Source organism: Cryptomeria japonica, chromosome 1, assembly GCF_030272615.1.
Source record: "Cryptomeria japonica chromosome 1, Sugi_1.0, whole genome shotgun sequence".
In the NCBI taxonomy this organism is placed as follows: Eukaryota; Viridiplantae; Streptophyta; class Pinopsida; order Cupressales; family Cupressaceae; genus Cryptomeria; species Cryptomeria japonica.
Genome location: NC_081405.1, coordinates 675,242,232 through 675,270,170, shown reverse-complemented (window position 1 = coordinate 675,270,170; position 27,939 = coordinate 675,242,232). Strand labels below are relative to the sequence as shown.

Sequence of the window (27,939 nt, the reverse complement as noted above, 5' to 3'; positions counted from 1 at the left end):
CTCTTTGAAGCTTGAGAGTTTGAAACTGAACTTGATGAACTAGCTTGGCCCTTCGTTTGAGAAATTGCCTGGATACTGGATTGGATCGCCGCTTGTACTTGTTCTTGAAGAACTTGTGATGACTCAGGAGATCCTTCCAATCTTAGTTCGAATTCTTTGGAAGTGTCTTCTCTTTTGACTCGCTTCGCTTTTGAAGTAAACTGAAGTTCGCCTAGATTCTTGATGCCTGGTGTCGACCTCAATAGTCTTTGATGTTTCTCGGGCGAGAATGAACCAATGCGATCCAGCGTGAAGTCTTGTGAGGATTATTGTGGATTCCTTTGATTGCGAAGTTCTCTGGCTACGACCCTTTGATGTTCTTCGGCTCTATCATTCATGATTCAAGTAAATTGAACAACCATGAAGATAACTTAAGAAAGTTGCAACAAAACACCATAACTTCAATATTTCATTGATTTCAAAGTCATCATGTACAACAATTGTTTGACTTTCTTTCCTCAAACTCAATCTTGCTACAAAAGTAAAATTGCTTCTAACTCTAATCTCTCTAATACATCAAACTCTCTCTCCAATCTCTAATTTCTGATTGATTCTAATTACAAATGAAATGAAAATGAGGGTATAAATAGCATCCTCAATTACAATGAATGGTCCAGATTGAAAGCAGATCAACGGTCAAGATCATGACACCTAAACCCTAATTAGGGTTTGTTACAAATGGCCTCCTTTTTACTGAACAATATTAAATGCATAGCCAAATATTTAATTTGGCACAAAAACCTAGGAGACATAAACCAATGACAATTAAGGTGCCATGTCATCTATAACAACCTCTCATCTAGAATCTTATTCCCTTTCCAATGTTCTTTTTTAGCATATGCAATGAATCTTGATACGATTCCTTCGATTTCAGCAATTGGAATCTCGGGAAGATTCTTCATACTTTCTTCCAAGTGGATGACCTGATCGAATGCATTTAGAAGAGCTGTGTCCCATGTAAGTTCAAGTTCCTTTGTTCTTTCAATCAGGAGCATGGTGGCAAACATCTGATCATATTGCTCGTCTGTGATATTAGTGTCCTTGCAAAAGATGACCTTGATTCTATCCTCTAATTCCTGCATATCCACATCTGTCTCGACCTCGATCCTCCTGCCAAGAATGGTACGAAGTACCTCAAATACTCTGTCCTGGATCGGATTGATCACCTCCTCAACTTGGCTACATCTAGTACTGATGTCCTCAAAGAAAACACTCTTCATATGGAGTAAGGTTGACCACTGAAGCAAACTGTGAGGTCCTCCATCCATGATCTTTTCTTGCGCTAAGACCTTCCTTGATGTGTGTCTAATTACTTTCAAGACAGGAATGATAACATCTTTGGTATGAGCAAATGCGGCTACTGTTATCATCAAATTGTGGATTATCTCAAGAACCTGGATAGCTTGATGAATAGTCTTCATCATCCTTGTTACAAATTCTGCGGCAACTGTATGAGATTTATCCATCCAAGTACTCGTACGCTGGACCATATTCTTGAATCTTTCTGCCTCATTAATTGATTGAAGGGGGAGTGCCTGCACTGGTGATCTAGCTGGATCCTGACGTCCCAAAGGCTCATTGAGATGACTGAAATATGTCCTCCATGCACCGACCTCTCTCTCAAGCTTTCTATTCTTCTCCATTTCTTCTCTAAGCTTGTCTTTCAATGCCTCAAATGAATCGGTGGCATCATCTAGTGTCTGCTCTGTTGTGGATGGTCCTAGCTCAAAAGACTGTATATCATATTCCTCTGCTAGGATCTCACCTTCATATTTCTCTACTGCTGGTGTAGCTATCTGCAGTTTTCTGGATCCAATCTCATCTCTAATCATCTTGGACATCTTGGTAGCCTTCCTCTTCTCTGTTACTTCGTGTGAACGTCCAACAAGGCTCTTTAAATCGATTACATTATCTTCGTCCTCTATCACGATCACCTTGGTTAGTCTTTCCTTCAACCAATCTGGGATAGCCGATCTTGTCTCTTGAACCTGAATTTCCTTATGCACTACTTCTTCTTCTCTGGGAGGAGATGTTATTTCGTTGCCTTCTCTATCTTCATCTAGCTCATAATCTTGGAGAGATCCATCTGGTGACCCTTGCGGTGCCTGTCCTTCTTCCTGCCTATCGTTCTGTACCATCGACTCCATGGATTCTTCCACTTGAAGTGTTCCTTTCTCTCGTCTAGAAGAAGTACCGGATGAACGATCTCGGTTAGCCCCTTGCTTCTTTTTGGAAGATTCCGTCTTTTCTGGTCTTTCTTTCCTCTTCGAACTTCTTGGATGGAGATTGCCTTCACTTGCACTTCGAAGGTTACCTTCACCTGAAATTCTAGGATTAGGATTGCCTTCACTCACACTAGCTCCACCTTCGGCTGGTTTCTTTTCCAAAGTGAAAGTCATAGCTATGCCTTGCTCTCTCAACTTCTGATGCTGTACGTCAACCCATCTGCGAGTACAAGACAAGACTGGAGCCATCAAAGCATCTAAATCCACGACCTCGGGCTCATTCCAATCTAACCTTATTGATTTGCTTTCTCGATCATAGGATGATTGGATATGTCTGCCACTGTCCTGTGCTTGGTCGGCCACTCTGTAAATCTTGCATTTCCTGATGAAATCCAAAGGCAATCTAGAATGCATTTTTCGTTTCACTTCAAGATCATCTAAGAGATTCATCATAAAATCTTCTATTTGGTACTCATGCTTAAACTTCCTACCGACTGTCTCCTCTAAATGTCCATGTGGATCAAAGCTTTCTCTCAAAGCAAAGGATGAAAAAGAATACAAGGCTAACTCCTTCTCTGCGTCATCCATGGCTAAAGCATTAGGACATACCTCAACTGAATTGCCTAAAATGATAGGTACCGGAACTCCATTCCCATGTCTGTGTCTGAATGCCTTCGCATATGCTACCAACTGTCTTGTTACTTCAAGTAACACAATTCTATCTGTCGGATATCTCGGCAACATGTATGGAGGTAAAGGACATCCATGAACTCTGATATAAGTGAACTTCGGAAACTGAATAAACCAAGCACCATACCTCTTTATTAGTTCCTGTGCATCCTGAGATAATCTGTTGTGAATCCCACCTTGCAACGTCCTTGTGATGTTCATCGTGAAGGTATCATTAACTAGCTTGTAGTTGCTTCCTGGCGGATGATGCAAGTGGACATAGGAATCACAAACTCTGACCTCGCCGGGTCCTCTTCCAATCACTCCTCTGTGAGGTAGTCCTGCATACTCAAAACTCCTAATCAAGGCATATATGACGTATGAACTCATGTGGAAGGACTTGGTAGCCTTGAGTCTCCTCAACTGTACGTCCAAGCAATGACTAATCATCCTAGCCCAATGTATGGTTCCCTTTCCCTGAACAATGACCTGGATGAAGTAGAACATCCACTTCTCAAAATAGAAGGCGTGAAGGGCTCCTGTAACTCGGTTGAGCATTGTGATCAAATCTCTGTACTCCTCCTGGAAATCAATCCTGTGCGGTGTGTTCGGGATCTTGCTCAGGCGAGGACGACTCTTGAGTAACCAGTTCTTGTTGATAATGCTTAGACAAGCATCTGGATCATCTTCATACATTGACCTGGCTCCTTCTATGCTCTTGTATATCATATCCCTGTGCTCTGGAAGATGGAAAGCTTCACTTATAGCTTCCTCTGAAAGGTACGCCAAAGTGTTTCCTTCATTGGACACGATCGTTCTGGACTGAGGATCATAATGACGAGCACACTCGATCATCAACTCATGGCACTGAACTGCTGGAGGGAAGTCGGCCGCCTTAATGATGCCACTCTCGATTATTCTCCGGGCGACAGGTGATGGCTTGCCAATGTAAGGGACCTCTCGAAACTTCTTCGTGCTGAAGTTGCCCAAGTTGGTATCTCCAATGTTGCTCCACTTCGACACGATCTTCGTCTCCACTTCTTCGGTCTTTTGATCTTCCTTCATGAGAGCTGGACGACTGGTGGATGCTCTCGCCTTCGGGGTCGCCATACCTACACAATATTTCATAATAAGAACTAGATTTTACAATGAATAACATAGATTAGAGAGTAAATTTTAGGAAACATCATGATGAATGTTTGAGTTATCATTTCCTAAAAACGATTGAGCTAGGGGAATTCAAAATTTCAAAATTCAAAACTTAAGCTATGACGATCAACGATTCAAAATTTAAACAATAAAACCAATATCGCCATACCTCACTAGAGAGCTAACTCTAGAATGCAAAATAGAGGAATTCGCCTAGGAAAAATTAACGTTAGATAGCCCTTTGCACGTGATCTTCAAGTGAACGTCCTTCTTATCAACTTCGCCACCCTTGGAGTCTTTGACGTATTCTTCAATGTCTTTCGCCTTAATTCAAACTTCAAGTTCGCACTCCTTTGATGATGTTTGCGCCTTCCTTTGTATATTCCGAATCGCACTTGAATGAAGATGGTAAAATGATAATGTGAAAATGAAAATCTTCACCTCCCTTTATAAGCGCTTACACCACAATTACCTTGAGGCCGACTTTTATAAAATTAGGCAATTTAAAATGATTTTAAATAAATAACAAAGGCCGACCTTTCAATCCAAGCGCTCCATTTGATTTTTTAATTAATTAATAATTAATTATTAAATGCCTTTGTTTTTTAATTAATAAATTCGATTTTTTTACAAGGCCAAAATAATTAATTAATATTTTGCGCTATATTTAAATGCTAATTTAATTGAATTTTCAAACTTTATCAATTTTTTAGCATTTAAATAAATTCAAAAAATGTTTGTTAGCGCCAAAATTTGAAGATGAAAAATACAAACCTCATCGCCCTGGTCCCTGACTGAGGGACAGGAGCGATCTATCAACTTGGTCTTGATTCTTGCTTTTTTGACGTTCAAAGTCTCCATCCTTACGTTGAAACTGGCGTTTTTGCTAGGAATTTCGAACTTGACTAACTTGCTTGTGTGAACGAGTGCCTCTTGTAACCATTATCGCCCTGGTCCCTTGGAGAGGGACAGGAGCGATCTAGATGTTTTCTCCTTGATCTTGCTTTTTAAATCACCAATCTCCATCATAAGGCGAAAAATAACATCACTTCTTCATTCTACGCTTGTTTCGCTTGACTTCTACAAGGCATATTCGATGTTTGGGAGATTATCGCCCTGGTCCCTTGGTGAGGGACAGGAGCGATCTTAGTACTCTAGCCAACATTCTTCGTACTTAACCTTTAACTTCTCGTTCATTGCCTTCCAAACGACGATCTTGATCTTGTGCGATCTTGCTTTGACATGATTTTGAAGGAAAATGAAGGATCCTGTGAAAATCGCCCTGGTCCCTGACTGAGGGACAGGAGCGATATAGCTTCCTTGGCTCAATTGATAGTCTTTTGACGTTTGAAACCTTTGTATATCACCTTCTTAAGATACCTTAGACCCTTCACCACCTCGCATGATCTTGACTTAACGCGATTTTGGAAGGATTTGGCCAATATGATAAATATCGCTCTGGTCCCTGACTGAGGGACAGGAGCGATCTTCAATGTCCTGGGCTCATGTTTGCTTTCATCAACTTGCTATTGCTTTCATCGTGTAAATTGAAGTCCTTTGATCCTTCTTGGCCACTTGTTACGCGATCAACTTTCAAAATCGAGGCCCTCATGAAAATTTCACTCTGGTCCCTACCTGAGGGACAGGAGCGAACTGGGTGTCTTGGTGTAATTCCTTCAACATTGGCGACCTTGGATACTTTGTTCTTCATTGAGACGCTTCAAAACGTCCTTACCACCCTTCACCTTGACTTGGAGTGGTTTGAACTTGAAGAAAAGGCAATATAACCATCATATCACCCTGGTCCCTGGCTGAGGGACAGGAGCGATATTGCTCTTGTAGGCTTCATCTCACTTTGCCAACATCAAAATCTATCTTCAACAGTCTTGCTATGCCCCATTTTATTCACCTTTGGCTTGGAAGTCATTCAAACTTGGCAAGAAATTCGTCTAAGGCAAAGATCGCTCTGGTCCCTGACTGAGGGACAGGAGCGAACTTGGGCATTTGGGTCCCTTGTTGATGTTTTGTAATCTTCAATTTGTTTTCAACGGGTTCAATTCACCTCCTTTCTTGCCTTCAAACTTAAAACTTGCTTGATCTTTGCCTAAAACATGCCTTATGAAGAATTTCGCTCTGGTCCCTGGGAGAGGGACGGGAGCTACAATGGATTTCGCCCTGGTCCCTGACTGAGGGACAGGAGCGATTTGGGCATTCTGGCCATTTTTCTTCATGTTTGTGCCTTCAAATTATATTCAACTGGTAAAATGCATCTCCTTGGACCTTTTCAAATCGTCAAGTTGTTAAAATCCTGCAAGGACAAAGCAATATTTGATTTTGAGCTCCGGTCCTTCACTGAGGGACAGGAGCGATTTTGACTCCTGGGGCTTCTCCGTGTTCATGAAATTCTTCAATTTATATTCAACCGAAAGATCACGCCTTTCTTTACCACGTCCACTTGAAAAATCATCTTGATCCTGCAGAGACAGTAAGATTTTTGAAAACGAGCTCCGGTCCTTCACTGAGGGACAGGAGCGATTTTGCTCCTACAGGCCAAAATATCAAGATTTCACAAGTTTAATCACTTCACAAGGCAAAAACAAATTATTTCCAATGCCCGAGATCAAATATCAAAAAACTCAAAATTTGGTCAAAAATTACCCAATTGAATAAAAGTCACATTTTCATCATCAACACTTAGACAAATTAAGACTCTGCACTCAGAATTCCAATTGAAAATAGACCATTCTGGCGAATTCATTTCATTCAAAATTGCATCCTACAAAAGGAAGCTTAAAAAGCTCTCAAGACTGACTGGACTCTGGCCTGAAAAGATCGAAAAGGAACTCTAAGGCTTGACCCTAATCCAGACAATTGACAAACTACCAAAACCCTAAAAAGCAAAGCGAAAGGCGAGCGAAAAACGAGCAAAAAGAGGGGGTCCCCATTTTAAATGGGGCGATGTGTGAAATGGTCACAACAGGTAGATGGCTTGAGGCAAGCACATCTGAGGGAAGAAGTGTGAAACAAAAAGTCCTTGACGATAACTCGTGGTCTACAATGAGGTTAGAAAATTGACATTACTAATTTTATTATCTATTATATGGTCACTATTTTGTACTGAAGACGACTATTAAATATTTATATATTTCTTATTACAAAACATTTTGAATAACATGTGATCTCTTTAATTATATTTCCAACTGCCATATTCAACTTTAATGGAATAATTATTGATTGTTTAATGTGCATCAACACAAAGATATTTCTCTATAATTAAGGATGGTAATGTGAAGATAAGGATATTGACATGTCTCATGTCAGTGTCTATAAGTAGTGATGTTAAAACACAAAGATAAAGAAAGACGAAATCTTTCAGGTCCTGGCCTAGCCAGCAATCTGAGCATGGAAAATGGTTTACTCTAGCACAAGGGAACTTTTCCCCATACCTTCATTTATTTTTAGTTTTGTGTCCTTTCAAGTCTCAAGATCAGACAAAACTAAGATTAAACTGGGGACTTGCCAATCTGCCTTTGCTCTTGAAGATCATTAAGTTTTTGGTCTAAGCCGTTCTTCAAGTTAGTTTTGGAGTAAACTATGTGGCTGTCTTGTAACTGTTATTGTGTCTTAAATAATCTATTTTGATAGTTAGGAAGGTTACAGAGTTATGATATATGAATTATTTTACAAGGCCCTGCACACTCTTAGGCATCTCCATTCATTAGTTTTCTGTGAATTATGAGCATATTCAAACTTGTTTTAAAGTCTTCTCAGTTTCTTCAATGGGATCGAGAAGATATTTTACGATAATCTATTCAATTTAACAAATCTCATACTTCTTAACCATTTATGCAAGAAATTAGTTGTTCCTTGAATAATAATATTTGTGTTCACTCTTAGTTTTTTGGAAACCTTCTTACCTTTTTCTTTTGTTGAAAATTTTGAAGCTGGAAAATTTTCCTGCAATGGTGTCAGGAGTATACTCAAATGATCCTAGTCTGCAGTTGGAAGCAACTCATCTATTCAGGAAGCTTCTTTCAATTGGTGTGTATGCTTATCTTGCTGTTTTATCATGTTTCTGCCCTTTTTGCTTTTGAAAGATGACCATCTGACAAAACATATGTAACAGAACGGTGCCCCCCCATTGAGGAAGTTATTAATGCAGGCATTGTACCTCGGTTTGTAGAGTTCCTTACAAGGCATGAGTTTCCTTCACTTCAGGTGGAGTGTCCAGTTCGCTGAATAAATTTTGATAGAATATTAAGTCAGCATAATGTCTCAGTAATTTTTGTCTCTCAATTGTCATGGTATAGTTTGAAGCTGCATGGTCTTTGACAAACATTGCATCAGGAACCTCAGAACAAACAAGAGTTGTGATTAATCACGGATCTGTTCCACATTTTGTGGAGCTTCTTAGATCCCCTAGAGATGATGTGCGGGAACAGGTTATGTCATGAACCTTTTCGCTTGTCACTTTGTTGTGTAACTATGAATTTTTGCATCTACTGGCTTTCTACGGTGCTTTTTTATTGCTGACATTTTTATACTGTTACAGGCTGTTTGGGCTCTTGCAAATCTAGCTGGTGACAGCACCGAGTTTAGAGATATAGTCCTCAGTCATGGTGCCCTTATGCCACTCCTGGATCAATTGAATGATCATACAAAGCTGTCAATGCTGAGAAATGTTAGTTTTACACTGCATAATATCTGCCGTGGCACACCACAGCCACCCTTTGAGCAGGTATAAATTATGAAAAGGATTGTCTATCACCTGAGAATTTGAATAATTGTAGCTGTAAGCCATGGTATGGACATACTGACCCTTCCTGTATTACTTAAAACTGTCTTCTTTGGTGCAGACAAAATTAGCACTTCCAGCTCTTGGTTGTCTCATTCAAATAGATGATGAAGAAATCTTGTCAGATGCATGTTGGGCTCTGTCATACCTGTCAGATGGAACAAATGACAGAATTCAAGCTGTGATAGAGGCTGGTGTTTGCCATAGACTTCTTAAACTTTTGCTGTATGTATATGTTCTGATCTCCAATTGAAATCGACATTACCATTTACAACTCCTAAACACCGAGTTAAAATTGCCTATGTTCTGATCCAAAGAATATTGCTACTGAAAAGTGAAAACCAACATGCATCAGTAGGCTGAAAATTGGTGTATTTTACAACAATAGCCTGTCAACTACAGCATGTGTGCTGCGTGCAGTGTCTACATTGTCAAACTAATACTATGTTGCTGAAATGCATTTTTCTTACACTTTTTTGCTGCTACCAAGTACCAATGTATGATTTTCATTTTCTCAATGCATAAATTCAGGGTACAGTACTGAAATGCTAATGTTCTTGGTATTGTGTTTGAGAGTCAACCAGACATACATTTAGAATGTTTTTTTCGAGTGTCAAGGGTAAAATCAGCATGAAAGCAATGAACAAGCATGGAAAGAAGTACACAACACACACTACCATTAACATAAGATATGTACCCTGGCAAAAAATAAGCTCTTGGTTCTTTGCTTGATTAAATCTCAAAACACCCTTTGTATGCCCTGTTCTACCATTGTGTCATATACAATTTGGTTCCATACCAAGCTGAATTTGCCTTGGTAAGCCTATCAAATGATGTGTGGGTTCCTGCTGAGTGGATCTTGTCTGTCTGTGTTCTTACTTAGTGGAATGCATCTGTCTGGGTTTGTACCAAGCCAAACATGTCACTTAGGACTTGTTCTTCAAACAGGATAAGCCCTAGTATGCTTGAATCATTCTAAGCCCCTATGCAATTGTCCTTTGTTTTGCTTCTAATATTTCTTCTTTGGCTTGCCCAATTTTGTCTTATATAGATTAAAACATTGTGTCTTAAAACTTTTAGTTCTCACACAAACTAAAAATTACTGCCTATCATCTAAGTCATGAAAATTTCCAAGTTATATTTTATATCAAATTTACATGGATTTTAATGTATCAGCAAAGCCCTACACAAGCCAAATGGAACAAACCCTTTAATTCCACCACAGCCATAATTGGCACAGATATTCCAATTGACAACTCTTAAACACTGCTTTGGAATTTCCTATGTGCTAATCCAGTGAAGTTGCTATTGAAAATTAACATGCGTAAGGCTGAATATTGATGTATTGCAGTAATGAGCTGCCACCTACATCCTTTATGTTAATTGTAATTCATGTCTACACTGTTGACAATCAGTTTTCATGCACTTATTTGCTGTCTCTAATTTATTACATTTTCTCATATATTCAATTGTATAATACTAAAACCAAAAGTTAAAACAAGTGTGATGATGTTCTAAGTGCTGGTTTTGAGAAACCAACTCTGCCGTAGGGATAGAATGTTTGCTTAAGTGCTGGAAATGGAATGAGTGTGAAAGAATGAACAAGTATTGAACAAAGAAGTAAACAGCACATACGTCAACACAGATACATTGGAGACACCCTCTAAGAATAAAACCTCTGGTAACTGAGTGTGTGCCTTGTAACGCCAACTGGAATTAGCAAGTTACAAATACAATCCATGCTCTCTTTGGAGCCACCAAGATTACTGTGGGACAATGAACATCTCTATATTGCTTTTTAATAATTATGCTTTGCAACTTAAACAACATCAAAATATTTCGTACACTTAATTGGAACATAAACTCTATCTATATATGGCAATACAAGAGCCTGATGGGCCTATTTATGCATAGACTGGCTGTCAGTAATCACATAGAAGGCTTGAAATGTTTTTCCATCTCAATAGTTAGGATATAGCGGCTACAGCCCCTTTTAGGTTGATATCATAAATGACAATGCATCGATCTCAGCCCTTTGGAGGATGAGATCAGCAACAACCAAGCCTTTAGTCCTTATTATTGCAAAGCCCTGCAGCATTCCAGTAGACCAAGTGGAAAGTCTTTGCAAATCAAAGACTTGACTCTACACATTGGATTGTGTTGATGTGTCTAAAGTCGCGGAACTACGACTTCATCCGGCCAACGCAGAATAGAAATGCTAAGAATCCTATCCTCTCTTGAGATAAGGAAATCCCTAATGCTGTGCTAATTTGATAAAAGGGGATTACCTCAATGTTTCGGTTGTCAGGTCTTGACTGCAGGATAGCTGAGTAGTTGATGTGTTTTGCTAGAAACACAAAAGGGACTTACGGTTAGACGGAATTGGTTTTGTACGGGTTCCCTAAAGTTTACAGTCCTATATCATCTGATTTGCTTCTAATTGATGTTATTTCAGCTTGACTGGCGGGCTTCTTTAATAAAAAAGGAAAAAAGGAGGGATAAAGATAAAGAGTGAATAAGAACAGCTAACTAATTAACTAAGACAACATATTTCAACACATAGACGAAAGTCTTAAAATAACTAGAAATTACTTTGCCAGCTAATCAGCACAACTAGGTAAAAACCAGTGCAATCATCTAAGGATTTTGAATTTTCAAACTACTAAATACAAATGATGGACTCTGACAGCCATTCATCCAAATCTAATAATCGAACTTAGCACAAAAGGGGCTCAGACTAACCATGCAGAGGAAACAATAATCAACTATTTCCTAATGGTATGAACCAAGATTTTCCATCAAATACATGCATAAATAACTGTCTGAAAGTAAATACAGTTGCAGAAAATATAAAATAAATGGAGAAGAGGACCATGCACTCATAGTAAAACAAACACAGCTTTAACATCCATTTAATCCTGTATATATTTCGCCAGAGTTTTTGCAACAATCTTTGTTTTCTGCTCGTTACAAAGGAGAAACTCCTTTATATAGAATTCCCAAAAATGGATGAATGGCAAGATTTAAACTTAAACAAGTGGGCCAGATTCATCTTTTATCAAAACTACCCATACCCATAAATGGGAGGCAAAATATCAACAACAACAAAAGGAGAAACAATAACTACCAAAAAGGTAATCAATAACTACCCAAAAAGCTGCTCCAAAAAGTGCACATGCACGGAGCTCAAGATTTACAATTGTTTTGGTAGTTAGAAATGAACTTTATGTCTGAAAAGTGCTTTTTTAAGTTTTAAATGGAAACATAGTTTAGGAAAGCACTTTCTCTTTTCCTGTTGTGGACTCCTTTTCAATAAATTCGACTTTGTCGCGCAAGTACTCTCCCCAGATATCTTGATCGGCTGCACGCTCTACCCGAACGTAGTCCTGGAATCTTAGGCACAACTTGAACAGTTCGGTTGTAGGAGGCATAGGAGGATTAAATATTTTATAATGAATACCCTCTAGGAGGCTATCTACATTCTCCAGCTCTTCTCTCCAGTATGATCTATGATTTTCAAAGCATGATATATCTGCTTGTAGCCCACTAGCAAAATCTAGGTCCTCCATGGAGTAGGTGACCTTGGTTTTAAGCCTGTCCTCCCATTGTGGTTGTACCTCATTATCTATCATTATCTATCTTGCATTTTATTGATATTATCATTCATGTCGTTCTTCATGCTGAGAATCCAATACCATAACTTGAAGGTATTGACATTATAAGGATCTAGGATAATATCAATTGTGGAGATTTGAGAGCAGGTCCAAAATAGAGCCCTTATGAGAGGCAATGCCTTGGCAATCACCTCATGAGTGTTATAACATTCTTTCCTTAGCTTACACATTTTGATAAGAGCGGATTCCCTATGGAGAGCCATTTCTCGTAGATCTTTGAAGATTTGCTCTCCCTTTTCCTTAATGCCTTAAATCCATTCCCTGACGGCTTTGGCGGTATTATGCACTCCGTCAAATTCAGCTGTGGTTCTTTGTGTTAATGCTAATGAAGGATCATGGGATTCAATGGCATGTTGCAGCGGCCTCAGTAGGTGATCAATATACCCCTTTGCCTGCTCAGCACGAGCTCGGTACATGTCTCTCTCAGTGGTCATTTCGTCGAGCTGTCTGAGCATATTCTGCACAGAATCCTTGAATTCTTCCCTTTCTTGCTCTTTGGTGGCTTGCTCGATTGGGATGGTTGCAATATTATAATCGGCCAATGCAATCTGATTGGCTGGCTTATCTGTAGGCGGGGTAGCGATATGAATGGTGCGGTTCCTCTGCTCATCCTTAGTGATCCCGGAGTAGGTCTTGGGCTTTTTCTTACCTTTGGATTTTATCTCTCCTATGCGAGAGAAGATATCCTCCAAGTTGATAGGTGGTTTGATAGCTGCTTTCCGCTGTGCATGAGCAATTAACCAGTCTTGAGGGATGGTCTATCCAGATGTTATTGCCAAATTCCCACTTTGTTCCTTGGAGGTTTCAGCTGGCTCATTGCCTATCTGCAATTGATCGGTCATAGAAGGAACGAATGCAGTATCCAATCCCTTACTTATGGCTGAGTTTTCCCCTACCTCGCTGAACAACTGCCGGGTATCCCCTTGTGATGGTTGCTCTTCAGTTTTGTCGGGCTCTTGGGTCTCATCCCTGTTGACGGGAATAATCATTATGTTATGTTGTTATATTATGTTTATGTTGTCGTCGGTAATAATGAGTTACGGCGGTCAGTTAGTTAGTCGACGGGTAGGTAGTTGGAGTCGCGACGGTTGTGTCGTACCCCTTCGGGTATTATATATTGTGTACCTTTTCTTTGAAGTATGATCATGTTAGTCGTGTCAGATGTAATGTTATAAGCACTTATTGTACATGGACTGTGGAATTAATATAGAGGCTGGTTATTTAATATATTTCCATTATGTTCTGTGCATTTACTTTCTGCATTTAATCGTTTACGTGAGAGGGCAAACATTTGGTGCCGCTGCCTAGACGAACTCGGGAACGGAAGACACGGATGGCGCACAGACACAATGGGCCTACCCGTTGGTGAAGTAAACCCGGAGGCCGACGACGCGCGGACAAAACTTTACACAGGAGAAGACATGGCAACGCGAGAATTTTCAATTTTGCTCTAGGTAGCCATTCAGACCTATGTCCGACGAGAGGCGGCGGAGGCAGAAATCCCACCAAGTGCTGTGTGGACAGTGCTGGAGGTTAGCCCGACAGTAAACTGGTTGATGAACCACCTCCCTCGGTTGCTTGCACAGGCATCGCTGGCACAACAGGCCCGCCTGGAGGAGATTGCCCAGGAAGAGCGACGACAACAAATCCTGCAACGCTACGAAGAGAATAGCCGACAGGTAACGGAACAAGATGGCGCCAGGCCAGGAGGAAATTGAACCTTGTAATAATCCCGACACACTACTGATATAAATTGTGGCTGAAAGGCAAAATAAAAATAAAAATAATAAAAGTCTTTTTTGTGTACATGGCGTGTGTTTGCTGTGTATGGAAGTGACTTATGCCCAATAGACTAAATAAGGACAAAAATAAAAAGATACAGAGTGACGAATGGGAAGTGGCACAAACCGCGTTGAATCTCAGACAACAGATAGAACGAAGGCGTAGGCTAAGGCAGCTTGCCGAGGGACAACCGGCTGAGGGGTTACCCGAAGGGAACCTAGGAGGTGTCACGGAGGTTGCGGAGGCAGAGATAGATGGAGAGAACTACACTGTCTACACTGTTGTAGGGCTGCCAGAAGGAGTCACAGAGGGTGCCGAAGGAGAACTTTACAGTTCGCCAGAATACAACCGTAGGGCAAGAAGCCGCGAAGAGTTGGTGGAACAAACAAGGCGAAGTCTAAACTTGATCGACGCTACCAGAGACTTGCTAAAGAATTTGTCCATTTCAGAGGACAACCGGAGGGAGACAACCAACCAGAGGGAGACACCGGAAGGTGACGGTACGACCGAAGGTGCCGAGGGAGCACAAGGGTACCGTACGGGAGGCGATTTGTTTGGTTCGGTGTCAGCAACTTTTTCCGGAGGACCCACGAGTGGAGGTTCAGTTGCAGGAGGCGGAGGATCGCCAGGTACAAGCACACAAGGAATTAGAGGAGCGAGACCCAGCGGAGGGATGGCGAGTAAACAAAAATTGCCAAAGTTCACAGGGGAGGGCAAGGAAGACCCCTTACGGCACTGCCGTACATGTGAAACCATTTGGTTTGCCAACGGAGTAACAGACCAGGATGACTGGGTACAACAGTTCCCAGCCACGTTACGAGGAGTTGCCATAGATTGGTACTCCGATGTGGACAAGCAAAAAGTGGCCACGTGGGCCAATCTACAGAAGGAATTCACGGGGGAGTTTCGGTTGCTCCGTGATGACAATGAAATTGTAACGGAGATATACAATACCAAACAAGGTACCAGGGAGATAGTACGGGCATATAGTCGGAGGTTGAAAGAACTCTTGGGTAAAATGGAAAGCCAACCCGCAGATGGATTGAAGAAACGATGGTTCGTTGAAGGGTTGAAATCCTCCCTACGGAGGAAGATGAAAATTGTACCCCGACGTCATATGACGACGCTTATAATAGGGCGATGGACCTGGAGAGCGAACACAAAACATCAAAGAAGAGGAAAAGTAATAAATCCTCATTCGAGGACGACGACTCTTCACAGGAAAGCACCAATGACGACGAGGCTGGCAAACGGGTGCAAGCGCTCTAGAAAGACATGGAGCGAATGAGAAAGGAATTCAAAATAATGAGAAGCACTGGTCGGAACGAAGGGGACATATGGTGCACTGAGTGCAAAGAGGAAGGGCACACAAAGGGTACTTGCCAAAAGAAGGCATTCTGTGAGATTTGCCAAGTGATGGGACACTCCACCAAGGAGTGCCCATACAACATGAAAACCCGAAGTACGCAAATGAACCAGGTGCTGTTCACGGAGTAGGCCACAACATCCGCACCAGCGGGTACCGGTCAACATACTAACACAACGGCATCATTTGGAGGATACCGGGACAACAGACGCGGCGGCGGAAGGAATAGCAACAATACCAATAACGGAAGCCGTATCCAGTATGACGCCAAGGGCCGGCCAATTATCCAATGTAGGGCCTGTAATCAGTGGGGGCACTTTGCCCGTGATTGCACGAAGGAAGCCACCCCTCAACACCTCTGCCGTTGGTGTGGGCCAGGCGACCATGAGGATGCAAATTGCTCGCAGGCAGGGGTTAATCTCCTCAACATTGAGAAGGCTGAGAAGACTGGTGAGAAAGAAGTACTGGCGATCACCCGCGCCCAGACGAAAAAAGCCACTTATCTCGACCCCCGTACGGAGAAGGAGAGATTACGGGAGGCAAAGGCCAATATTGAACGTGAGATGACGACCGAACGACGGGACAACGAGGTGGCGAGTACATCATTCCGTACGGAAGCGGAAAATAACATCATTGGGCAAATATTGCAGATGGAGGTGCCGATAAAGGTAAAAGACCTTCTAGACTCTATGCCACAATTGAGGATTGCCATCCTCACCAATGTGCAAAGCACCGCATTATCGAGTACACCACAGGTAGGGGTTCCTGCCACCGCATTGTCGAGTGCACCACAGGTAGGGGTTCCCGCCACTGCTTCGAAGAGTACACCACAGGTGGAGGTTTTCGTTAGCCCTTCGACTGGCCCGATGTTACTAGCCGTGAGCAGTGGTAGACACCCAACTGTGGTAGAAATGGGTATCCGTGGGACCATTCTGAAGGACACCATTGTGGACGGGGGATCTGGGGTGAATGTACTACCAGAAGAAACATGGAAGCGGCTGGGGAAGCCCACCCTGTGGCCACCCACATTCAACCTGGTGGGAGCGGACCAACACGGCATTAAGCCACTCGGCCTGTTGATGGCCCAGCAAGTGACGATTGGTACGCAACCATTCTTGTTAGATTTCGTGGTTATTCCCTCGAAGAAGAAAGGCTATGACGCCATCCTGGGGAGAGCGTGGTTGATCAACGCGAGGGTAAACCACAACTGGAAGAAAAATACACTTTCCATGGAGAAGGGAGGGTGGAAATATACCATTGACCTACACACCCAAGATGTCGGCGAAGAGCTCGCCGCTTCAGACTCGGACTCAGTGGACTCTAATAAAGGGGAAGGGGGTCTCGATGAAAGCAAGGGCAAGAACGCGATGGAGCCGAACAGTGAAGGGGTGCTCGAATTGGAGGGATGTTCTGAAGATGAGGTATGCTCAATTAACGGGCTCTTCCACTGGCAAATGGAGGATTACGAAATGTTCCAAAGCTACAGGCTCGAATTAGAGGAACCAGAGCAACCAACAGAGGTGAACCTGCCGGAATACAAAGAATATTGGAAGGGAGACGCCCCAAACCCTGGCGACGTAGATAATCCGAAGAGTGTTGGCAACGATTGGAACCTTGTGTGGAAGACCGCAGTCTTCAAAATCTTTATTATCCTTCTTCTTATGTACGGGAAGGAGACCGTGGTCCCTATAGAATTTGTGGTTCCAGGTCTTCGGATGGCCATGGAAAATAAACTTGCCACCAATAGGTTCAAATTGAAACCCTACCACGAGAAGCGCGTAGGGGACCCGAGAGGCCGGAAGGACACTCGGGAGTCCGGATGGGGACCTGAGAGGATGGAAGGGGACCCGAGAGGCCGGGCAGGCGACTCGCCAGGCACAGGACCAAAACGGGAGACTCTCGGGCGAGGCAAACCGAGAAAGATGAAGGGCGATCCCAGAGACAGGGGACCCGAGCCAAAGACTCTCTAGACAACTTAAAAAAAAAAAAAAAAAATTCTGTGAAAAAAAAAACACCACCGTATGGGGCCGTACGACAGATGACCGTACGGTTGGAAGAAAGAAAGAAAGAAACGTATGGTCGTATGACAGGCGACCGTACGATCAAAATTTATTCAAAAAAAAAAAAATTGAAAAAAATTGCACGGTCATATGACAGCGACCGTATGGTCAAAAAAGAAAAAAAGAAAAAAAAAAAGAAAAAGGGAAAATGGCCACTGTACGGTGGGACCAAGGTGACACCACTGTGCGGTGGACGGTGACACCACCGTGCGGTGGAACCACCGACGGTGACACCATCGTGCGGCGGTCACACCGTGCGGGGGGAGCCACCGAAGGTTGTTGCCGAGATATGAACCCACCAGCGTACACTGCACCGCACACCGCACAGCCCGACCACCGCACAACACCGAACACCGCCGCACAGCAAGGGATAAAGGAGGAGGAAGACGCACCGCACGGCCCGATCAACACGCACAGCAAGGGTTACGCACACCAACGCGCAGCAGCCGCAAAAGGAAAAAGAAAAAAAGAGACCAAGCCCACACAATCCACACAGCCACGTAAGGGCAAAACGACCGCCACAGGTAGACCAAGCAGCCACACGATTGGAGGTGCCAGTGCTGTTGTTGACCGGAGGTGTGTCCGTACGATAAGAAAGGTGTTGATCGCACGGGAAGGTGGCCCCAGGACCCTGCGGGGGTGTTGCCCCTCGACCCCGCGGGGGCGCTGCCCCTTGAACCCGCTGGGGCACTGCCCCAGACCCCGCGAGGGGCGCTGCCCCTCGACCTCGTTGAGGGCGTTGCCCCCAAACCCCCAGTTTATTTTGAGCTACAGAAGACCACGGGAAGTGTTGTGGTTGTCCGTATTGTGAGAAAGAAGCCTGCAGCTAAGCATTGGTAGGGAAGCCATAAGTCGTAGAGGGAGACGGATTTGGAGGTTGCGAACAAACAAAGTTCGAGGGAAGGCATTGCAGGTCCGCGCAGTTGTATGACACCAGGGAGTTATTCATTTCAGTTTTTAGCCTTTGGGGAGTGTGATGGAGGATTTGATGTGTCTCCTAGCATTTGTGCCAGCGGATTGTGGCCACCTCCAGGCATGACTAGTACGCTTTGAGGAACTCGGAGTATGTCTGGGCTGGACGTGAGGTTGCCTTGGTGGATGCACAGAGGGCTCGGGAGGAGCTGACCACCAGGTTGGAGGCAATAGTCGCGTGAGACTTAGTTCAGCGTACCCAAGAGTTGGATGCCGGGAGAGCAACACGGGTGGCTATCGAGGACAAATTGGTTAGGGAGATAGTATCAATTGAGTAGCAGTTGGTGGAAGCTGAGATTGAAAAACGTGTTTTGCAGACAAGTTTGGGTTAGGCCCAGGAGGACTGTGATGGCAAAGGAAGCACTATTGGTGAAATCCGCACTTGAGCATCGGATGGTAGCAGAAAAGGGTTTTCAGGCGAGGACGTAGGAAGTGTATAAGATCCGGGCCCGACTGGCATCAGTAGTTCCTGCCGTTCATCTCTATTTTGTATTAAGTCGTCGGAGTCGACTTATTTTCTTGGGGGGGATGATGTTGACGGGAATAATCATTGTGTTATGTTGTTATATTATGTTTATGTTGTCGTCGGTAATAATGAGTTACGGTGGTCAGTTAGTTAGCCGACGGGTAGGTAGTTGGAGTCGCGACGGTTGTGTCGTACCCCTTCGGGTATTATATATTGTGGACCTTTTCTTCGAAGTATGATCATGTTAGTCGTGTCAGATTTAATGTTATAAGCACTTATTGTACATGGACTGTGGAATTAATATAGAGGCTGGTTATTTAATATATTTCCATTATGTTCTGTGCATTTACTTTCTGCATTTAACCGTTTACCCGAGAGGGCAAACAATCCCCCTTTTGTTCTCCCTCAACGGTGGTGTCATCTTTGCCGACGCTATTCAATTGTAATTCATGCTGACTTCCCTGTGTGAGCTCACGCTTACCAACCTCTTGATTAGGTGGAATTTCTCCCTCCTCAACTTGGTTCTCAGGTTCATCGAAGCCAACGATCCCTACCTCTGCATCTGGCTCACCTTGTGCCGGAGGATTATTAGCCTCGAACGCATCAACATCACTCTGGGAAGGCGGAGCAGGTATATAGTCAAGTTCAACTACACCATCCTCCGAACTGGGGTCCTTGGATGACGAACTAACTTCCGGCCTCCTTATAGGAATCTTTTCTCTTCTGGTTCTTTTTGATGCCTGAGTCCCTCTATTGGCTCTGGCTTCTTCCTCTTCTTTCCAGGTTTCTCAACCTCTTCTTTTGGTGCGCTTGAGGTTCCCTCATCCTCCGAAGGCTGGGAATCGAAACTGCCCATTAGATTGTATGTAAATTGAATCCCTTCATGGGTCATTTTCTCAGTTATTACCAGTGATCGGTATACCTTCTTGGAGCCTCCATGACCGCCTCAAAATCAGTAATTAGTTCCTGAGACCAATCAATGCTTGGCAAGAGGTATTTAACTGCCTCAAATTCTTGGACTTGCAAGCAATTGCCATAATTTGTTACCTGATCTGGGACCCGACGGTACTCATAAAGCCACATTTGGTGCACACTTAGCCTAGAATACTCACGCTGTTGGATCTCATAGTCATCGGAACAGTTGCTCCAATAATCCTCAATTGATGCCTTCGCTTTGTAGCGCCTACCATAGGCTCTCTTTGCCAAATTGCCATGATCGAAACACTTCCTCGGGAAATGTGCCTATAGGCCATCGGATGCTAATTCAACAAATGACTCATCAGCTTGCATCGATTTTTTGAAATGTACATCGAGGGCAGCCAAGATCATGGGGAAGGTGAATCCAGACTGTTTCTTATCTCTGAGTAAGCTGCCCGTTGGGTGTGCTTGTCTTGTGACCTCCATAAGGACTATTTTGTCTGTTGGATAGCGTGGAAGTCGAAAGGGTGCTCCCTCGAAACCTGCTATCTTGATGTAAGTGAACCTAGGGAATTGGATAAACCATGCACCATACTTTTGTATCAAAATGGTATCCTGCTCAAAAAGCCTTATGTGCAATCCTCCTTGCATCAACTTGACTAGGCGCATTGTAAAGGCGTCATTGACACGCTCATACTGACCAATTGCGTGAGCAATGTTGTTCTTTTCTCTTTGAGCTATGTCATAGTAATGCAGTTGAGGGTAGCATTCATACACCTTTACCTGATTTGGCTTGTTCCCGATCTCACCTTTCTTGATTAACCCTGTCAGTGGTTGGTGTCGGGCAAACATGTAAATCTGGTAGGAAGTCATGGTGAAGTACTTCTTTTCTTCAAGCTCGACCAGCTGTGTATGGATGTTATCGCTGATGATCTGAGCCTAGACGAATTTGGACTTCCCGACAAGGACCTGTTCAGTAAAGTAGAACATCCATTCCTCAAAAACATTAGATTGAGGGAGTTCCATAACCCGGCTGAGTAAGGTGACCATATCGCCATACTCATTATAAAAATCACTTCTGGGGGTCTTTTTATTGATCCTAATGCTTGGGGGCCTCCTTTCTTTGTACCATTCTTTGTTTATCAACGTCTTGCATTTAGCAGGATTCATGTCATAAGCAACCTGCGCCTCATCAATAGTTGTAGCAACAGGATTATTAGGAAACGGGATATCAAATGCCTCCCCAATGGCCTCAGGTGTGAAATTAGCTAGCACCATATTTTCTAGGACCACTAATCTGGTCTCTGGCTGATAATGTCTGGCAGCCTCAACTACTAGTTCATAATTTTGCACGGACGGAGGGAAACCTGCTGCCTGAGCAATACCACTCTCCATCATTCGCCTGGGCTTGCCATAGGCGTTAGGAGAGTATACCCTATTCCTGAAATCCTGAATGTCTATGTGCCCCAAATCAGTATCACCTATGTTCTCCCATATGCTTTGGACTTTTGACTCCATCACTCCTCCTTTTTGGTATTGGTACTTCATTTTCTCGCCTTTGCGGGGGATGTCAGACTTGGAAACCTGAGATGTTCTGGTTGCACCAGGTGTCTTTGAGGATTCTACCGCCGATTTAGGCATTTATCCTGCATAATCAGACACGGATTACAAGACGAGATGAAGGAAGCGAACGGGTTAGCCAAAACAGAGGATGATGTTAGGCATAAAACCAATGATCAAATCGAATTCGAAAAAGCATGACGCTTCAATAAAAGAGCTTGATTAATTGGAAATGAAATGCTATTTGAAACAGGAAATTAAGTTGGCTTTGTTTAAAATTTGCTACTTGGAGTGGGCTCCAAAAAGTGCCACTTCCGACTAATTACGACGGTACGGGCAAATGTTCAATTTTGCAGCTGAGGGCGAGTGTTTTAATGATTGCCAATTTTCGCACTTGGAGAAGAGTTTTGCCTAAGTTTAGTTTTTTGAGATATTCAAAACTTCTCTAAGTCTGAAATTTAGCGCAACGGTCAATTTTCCTAGCAGGTTTTGCTTTGCGCCATTGTTTAATGCTTTTTAAAATCACAACCTACGAAACTTCACTCTCCAATCCACTGTTTAAGCATTACGACCAATTTTGCGCAAATTAATGATCTAAAGGAGAGATTCAAATCTTACTTGGCGAATTGTCCAACGTAGGATGAACTTCGGAGACTTGGGCGGTGTTGCAAAATGTTGTGCCTTATCTACTTTTCCCCTTTTGTGCGATATTGGACTGCAAGGATTTATGCCAGGTTGAACGCCTTTCAAATTTTCAAAAACTCGCGTTTTTGGGTCAAATTTTCAAAAACTCGCGTTTTTGGGCTGGAGAGGCTAAATGAAAATGCAGAGATAAAACCCTAACACGCGAATTCAGACTGGGAGGGCCTTTTGCAAAGTTCGAAGAGTTATAATGCCTTATTCTGCCTTCGCGACTTTCATGTGTCTGCCGATTTTTCGGGGTGGAACCACTAAAACGCATTATTAAAAAGTGACGCCGTGCCCTATGCCTTGCACTTTCGGGGCGGAGTAACGAAATGCAAACTCCACGAAAAAAAAAGACGCTCTTTCCTATACCTTGCGCGATTTTCCTCTTGTAATTTCGAGCAAAAATAATCTTTGAAAAGCCTTCAAGTGTAAATTTTAACGCCTCTCTGGCGATTTACGGGTAAGGGGCATTTTGCAAGGTCACAAAATCAAAACGCTCTTACCTATTCGCGCGATTTCACTTGCTTGCCCAATTTTGGGCCAAAAACATAAAATGCAAACTCATAAAGCGCCCTTATTATATATTTCGCGATTTTCAGGTAAGAGGGGCGTTTTGCAAAAGTGTTTTAAAATTTCGCGATTTTCAATGCTTGCCCAATTTCAGGCCAAAATGACTTTTTGCAAGCTTAATGAGTTTGCTTTACCTTTTCGCGGGGTAAAAACCCCCTTTGCAAACTTCGCGCCTTACTTTATTTTGGTAGGGGAGGCATTTTGCAGAATGTTTAAGTTATCCGATTTCACTTAACTCACGATTTTCGGCTAGAATCACCTTTTTGAAAAATTTGCTTTATAAAAAACGCCTTACCAAAATTTGGGCTGATAATGCATTCTGAAACGTTTTTAAACTTAACACTTTTCATGATGTATTTGCACTTTCGGGTTAAAAAGGCATTTTGAAAAGTTTTTTTGAGTTGAACGCCTACTTCATTTGCAACTTTGGGCTAAAGGGCCCTTTTGCAAAGTTCCAAGTTCAACGCCCATCTATGGTTTTGTTGACGTGTCTAAAATCGCATTGCTGCAAACTTCATACGGCCAACACAGAATAGAATAGCCGACTGATTATCCTACTCTCTCTTGAGATAAGGAAGTCTCTAATGCTGTTTTCTAAGTTTGATCAAAGGAGACTACCTCAAGGTTTCTTTTGTCAGGTCTTGACGCGGGATCTCTCAGTGGCTTGATGTGTTTATGCTGGAAACACAAGGGGGACTTACGATTTGCAACAAGCTAGTCTGTTGTGATTCTCGAATTACGCAATAAAGAGAAAAAGGAAAGGTTTAGGAGATCTAAAACTAACAACACGGGTATGCGGGTAGACAGATTCAACATAACCAATTCTTGCTTGGCCAGAATGGCTCACAACCTTGCAGGAACGGTGCAATCTTCAAAGGAACTTGGAAGATTTTCAGATTGGAGACACACGGCTAAGCACCCAATTTTGGCGCAGCTCAGACGGACACCTGCAATTGAACTAAGCACAATCGAAGGCTCAGGTTAACCACACAAAAGGATACACAATCAGAATATCCTCAGTGGTATGAGCCTGAATCTATCAAATACCTGCACACCCAAAATAGAAAGATCTATCTAAAATGCTGAAAGAAACCATGCGAACAGGATGAAAACAAGACAATAAACACCAAATCAATGTTCATATATTGATCTCAACTGCCTATTACAACAATTCCTGCAGCATCTCTATGCTACTGCTAAGATCTAACCTATTCTAACTCTAAAATCTAACTATCTAGCAATTTCTAACAATCTCTCTCTAACAATCTAACCCTTACAAAAGAAAGGCCTCTGCCTTTTATAGATATTACAATTTTGAATCAGAGGCCAGGATGGACTGCATCCAAGGGCCCTGATCTGTCTTCCAGAAGCTGACAGCTTTGACCCATGCCGAATTAATTCTCAGTTATCCAACCAGCCACTATCTCAACTACCTGCCATTATTTGGCTTAAATTCAGGTCTATCCAATCTTCTTGGTGGTTGGGAATAGTTATCCACAAAAATATCTTGCACGGGACCCATAGGCAGTTTACAATAAAGCAATTTCAGCTTTTTAGGAATTGAATTCCTGGAATTAAATCCATGTGTGCACTTTTCGAGAATGCATAGACTGAGTGTTCTTTTGCCTTTTGCCTTCAATTTCGCCAGTGGACTTCATCTATGTTCAACGACACGATTCCCAATGCTCGGTTGCTCTTGCGTTCCTGCATCTTTTCTTTTCCAATCTTCAGCGCCTGGCCTTGAATTGCGATCCTTCCTCGATTTGCGTTTCAGGTCTCTCTCCTGGTTCTTCGATGACGTCCTGCGATCAACCAATTTTACTTGATTAAATTAATTTGAAAAATTAAATAATCTAATTTTAACAAACATTAAATTTAGTTACGACGTCTGGCTTGAGAAGCTCTTTGCGGGATGTATCTTGAAAATGCTTCTCTTTCTCTTCGATTGTGAAATCTGATCCTTGGTCTTTTACCTCTGCGTGATTTTACCTTTCGAGTGTTGGACGTTTTAAATGGGTTTATGGCGCGATTCTGGAGGTTTGGAGAACTTCTGCAAATTTTAAAATCATAACACTCATGCTTTTCTGGTAAATTTTGGAGAACGGAGGGCACCTTTGAAATTTGCAAAAAACTTCGGACCTTTGGCATTCTTTGCAAATTCGGAGCATTTGAACTTTTTGCAAATTTTAAAGGCAAATTCAGAGCTAAGGGCCACTTTGCAACTCTTCACGTTTTTAGTTTTCTCCCCAAGGTCCGAAAATGAGCATCTAAAGTGTATTTTCAGAGCTTTCACGTTTTGGCGAATTCTCATTTTCGGAGCTAAACCACCTTTGCAATATAAGTGAACTTCGGACCCAAACATGCTTACAAAATCGGAGTTTGAAGGCGATTTTACAAATTTCTGAGTTTTCGCGATTTTAAAATGAACCTCGGAGTTTCAGACGCTAAACGTCTTTTGGCGATTTTACCCTGATTTCGGACCTAAAAGCGCGTTTGAAAATTTCGCGGTTTTAAAGCGAACTTCGGAGGTAGGGTCCGAAATTGGGCGTTTAAGTGTTTTTCGGGGCTTGAAGCGCTTTCGCTAGTTTTCGGACCTAGTGCGTCCTTTTATATTTCGCGTTTTTAAACCCAGGGGTCCGAAAATGGATATTTCGGGTTTTCGGACCTGAAGCGTCCGTTTTAAAACTACGCGTTTTCTTTATTTTATTCCAAGGGTCCGAAAAGAGGGACTTAAGTGATTTCGGACCTGGAGGCGCTTTTGCAAAATCGCGTTTTTTAACATTTCGCCCCAGGGTCCGAAAATGGACACTTAAAGTGTTTTTCGGACCTTGAAACACTTTTTTGCGATTTTGTCATATTTAGAAATTTCGGCCCCAGGGTCCGAATTTGGAGGTCTAAAGTGAATTTCGGACCTTGGAACACTTTTGGCAACTGTTAACCTTTTCAACTTTTGGCTTCTGGGTCCGAAAATGAGCATATGGAATATAACATTTAAGTATAAGAAAGGATTATACTTTAAGTTATATTCCATATATACTTTCAGGATGTTTGAGAGTGGTTTCGGCCCTCCAGGAGTTATATTGCAAATTCTAGTTTTTGGAGGTTTCCTCAGTTTTTCAGAGTTAGCCAAATTTCAGGATCAGGGAATTCCAGACTTAGCCAAATTTCAGGATCAGGACAGAAAGGCACAAACTGGGGGTCCCTGTCCAAGACGGGGATGGGTGTGCGATTCGTACAACAGGTTTTCGGGCCAAAAGCACTCTATGCAAGCTTTCAAGTTTAACGCCCTACCAATTGACTTGCGTTTTCGGTCTCAAAGGCTCTTTCGAAAAGTTTTAAAGTTTATAACGCCTTACTTCATTTTGGCTCGCGATTTTCACCGAAGTTGGCTAATTTCGGGCTGGGAGGATAAAATGAAAAGCTTAAAAATGACGCCTTTTACCAAATTCGGGGTTTCGGCCTGAAGGCATTTTGCAAACGCAGGGACAATTGACACTCTTGCCTATTTAGCCGATTTTCAGGCTTATGCTAAAACTAGTCTCCCTTGGAAGAAATCTTGCATATTTCAGATGGCAAGACTCTCTGCAAATTGACCCACTGGCCTTGCGACTTGAATTAGCAGGCGCCCCAAAACTTAATGGTTGCACAACTCATGATTCAATCCTCTTATCCCGGAGGGGATCATTGCTGACCCCCCTACGAACTCCTCAGGACTGGAGGAAACGGGCGGGCTCACTCTCCTGCACGATCATTACTTCACTACTACCTGCTGAATCTCAAAATGGCGGAGAAAAAACAAAATCCTACATCGGGCGGGCCGAAGATTGGAAAAGAAAAAAGGGGGACCCTGTCGGTGACAAGGAGCGTGTGCAATGCACAACACATTGTTCAATACATATAAGACTCTTGAAGAGTTGCTAACAACAATGGACTCCAAGCAACCAGAAACAAAACTCTGCAGAAATGTATTGCTATTTTAGTGTTTTCATTTGAGAGCAGAAACACAACTAACAAATCCTTCAAGATTGCCTAAGTTGTCAATATGAGTGCTTTAATCTGTTGACAAAAAACATTATTAGTCATCAAAGCAGATACAAAACAATAGAAGAAATCCCGACAGTAGAACAACAAATGAGGCAAGTGACTAATGTAATTCAGCTAAACAAGAGTCAGATCGTTGCATATTTCCTGGTCAATCTAATGAGTTTTCATCCACCATAGAAGATCCCTTCTGATTTGAGGCTACAAATGGCAATCAAAGAACTCAGTCTGCAAGAGCAGCTTGTGCATAATTTGAATGTGTCAAAAGCATGAGGCTAGGCAGTCAAACAAGAATATGTGCCCTCCCAATAGATGTCTGCAATCTCATCCTCACCCAACCTCCTAGAAGATACGTCAATTCTTCCTTTTCTCTACTTTATACTACTTTTGAAAAGATATTTGCAATGTAAAACTTTGCTTTCACCTCCATGTAGCTCTGTCAAACTTACTACTGTTTGATGTCATAGCTGTTTTCTGTATCTGTTGTAAGTTGTAAAATGCTTAGTTTCTATTGACATTTGTACATTTGGTTGGACTTCTCCCTATGAATTGCTACGGAAACCAAGCTTATTTTTTTGAATTTTCTAATTTCTCTTTTATGTGAGCATAGTATTGCTGTGTATAAAAAAACATGGAATGCCAAGCATTCCATTTCGGGTTGTTATTCTTCTTGCCTATTGTATTTGGATGGATTCATCAAACATCAAATTTGCTTTATGCATTTGATGTCTGAGAAATATGCCCTGCGAATTTGAAGGCACTATATTTACATCACATTTTTTTGAAAGTTAAAGATGCTAGTGTTAAATTTTGATCAGATTTTACAAGTAAGTAATTTTAACTTTGATCTCAGTTTGATATTAATTCAAACTATGTAAGATATGAATCCAATCTGCAGAATATAGGTTGAATTCGCTGTGGGTGAATCTCGCTAACTAATGTGTGTATATGTCTCAATTGAATGTG

At 42.4% G+C, this 27,939-nt stretch overlaps 1 protein-coding gene across 2 annotated transcripts in view; it reads left to right on the top strand.

Annotated features, from left to right (window-relative positions):
* Positions 1–27,939, top strand: part of LOC131026752 (importin subunit alpha) — a 127,989-nt gene that overhangs the window by 25,836 nt on the left and 74,214 nt on the right. For both annotated transcript variants that reach the window (XM_057956692.2, XM_057956691.2), the window contains 5 exons: positions 8,027–8,123; positions 8,209–8,300; positions 8,393–8,524; positions 8,635–8,820; positions 8,939–9,102. In XM_057956692.2, coding sequence (XP_057812675.2) covers positions 8,027–8,123; positions 8,209–8,300; positions 8,393–8,524; positions 8,635–8,820; positions 8,939–9,102 — 671 coding nt within the window. The remainder of the gene's footprint in view (positions 1–8,026; positions 8,124–8,208; positions 8,301–8,392; positions 8,525–8,634; positions 8,821–8,938; positions 9,103–27,939) is intronic.